At 67.5% G+C, this 1,587-nt stretch overlaps 1 protein-coding gene across 1 annotated transcript in view; it reads right to left on the bottom strand.

Annotated features, from left to right (window-relative positions):
- The window catches only part of SLC5A10 (solute carrier family 5 member 10), a 31,159-nt gene extending 30,259 nt beyond the window's left edge, over positions 1-900 (bottom strand). The window contains exon 1 of the mRNA XM_027773705.1: positions 579-900. Within this exon, the coding sequence (XP_027629506.1) occupies positions 579-695 (117 nt within the window). The 5' untranslated portion in view covers positions 696-900. The remainder of the gene's footprint in view (positions 1-578) is intronic.
- Positions 901-1,587: the final 687 nt, after the last annotated feature.

Here is a 1,587-nt window from a genome sequence, read left to right as displayed (position 1 = left end):
CCGACTCCGGGGGCCTGGAAGCGTTCCCAGGGCTGCGCATGCTGGCTGGAGAGCTCCAGGTCTGGGCGGCGAGGTGGGCCCAGGGTGAGGAGGGGTGAACTGGGGGCATGACTGGCACGCGACGCCCACATCCCAGCAGGAGGGCCAAGGCCGGGCAGGAGGGGAGAGGGGCCGCGAACGGCAGGCTGCAGTCCCTGGGAGCTCCTTAAAGCAATGCCCCTCCGCCTGGGCTCGGCCTCCAGGCCTTCCGGCCTCCCATATTGGCCCTGCAGCTCCAGGCTCAGGAGGCCATCCTGTGGTCCTGCTGTTCAGGCCCGGAGGACCTGACCCCACAGAGCTGAGGCCAGGCGGCGGAGGTACCCATCCCAGGCCGCCGCGAGGGACCCTCCTGCTCTGCGCTGTGGATGGGGCAGTGCCCCCCGAGGACAGGCGCTCACTCACAGTCCCCAAGCAGATCTCCTGCAGGCCGGGAGTGGCCACGGGCACGGGGCCACCAGGCGAGACTGACGCCAGTGCCTCAGGGACATGCTGGACCCCAGCGCCCGTCTGGCACCGCCCAAGCCCAGGGAGCCTCTTACCCAAATGCCCACGGCCACGTTCAGGGCAAAATACACGGTGATGACGATGATGTCGGCCACGCTGAGCGTGGGCCCCGGAGCGTGGACGCCGCCAGTGGAGTTGTCGGGCCCAGCCATGCTGCAGCTCGGTGGGGAGCCACGGGGACTGCGGGCTGGCCGGGTCGCCCAGGGCTGTCTGGCAGGGACTTAATTGATCATTAAACCGAGCAGGCCGGGGGCACCTGCAGCCCACGGCGAGGCTGCGTGCAGAGCCATGGCTGTGAAGTGTGGCCGCTCCTCCACCGCCTCCCCAGAGCCGTCCCAGGGCAGGGGGCGCCCAGGGCAGGGGCACTGAGCCTCCTTCCAGTCCACAGGCAGCCAGAATGTTCTGGGAAACGGGCCGCGAGGCCTGGGGGTGCCTGGCTACTCATTTGCACAGAAGCGTGGGGTTGGATGGACGGATGGCCTGTGGGCACAGCTGGGACGGGCAGCCGTGTGTCCACCACAGCCACCAAGGGGACTGAGGGGGCCTTCGGGCCGTGACACCCGCATTACACTCACCTCCAGCAGCCCCAGCCTGGCATGTCCCCACGGGGGACAATGACATCCCAGGGCCAGCACCTCTGCTGTCGCTAGGCAGTGAGACAGACCTGAGCCCTCGACGTGGCCAGCTGCTCAGCCCTGGCTGCGGGGACACGGAGGGCCCTGCTGTCCACCAAACACGGAGGACGCCGCTTCACGCCCAAGGTGACGGTGCAGAGACGGTGAGGCCTCGGCCTACGCAAGAACATGGAGGCCTGCTGGCTGGGCCGGCTGCTGCCACACAGCCACTGAAGGGGCAGCGCTGGATTTAGTGGCAGTGAGACCCCGAGTGTGCAGCATGGTGACAGGGACGTCATTAGGCCAGAGGCTCACACCTCTGCTCAGCGCCATGACTCAGGGCTTGGCCTGCATTTACGGAACACACAGTCCTTCCAGAAGTGTTAATGAGTGAGTAGCCGCTGCTGGGGACAGGCTGGCCCGCCAACCT

The sequence above is a fragment of the Tupaia chinensis genome, unplaced genomic scaffold (assembly GCF_000334495.1).
Source record: "Tupaia chinensis unplaced genomic scaffold, TupChi_1.0 Scaffold000365_1, whole genome shotgun sequence".
Lineage (NCBI taxonomy): Eukaryota > Metazoa > Chordata > Mammalia > Scandentia > Tupaiidae > Tupaia > Tupaia belangeri.
The sequence above is the reverse complement of the archived record's forward strand: the minus strand, read 5'-3'. Positions and strand labels throughout refer to the sequence as shown.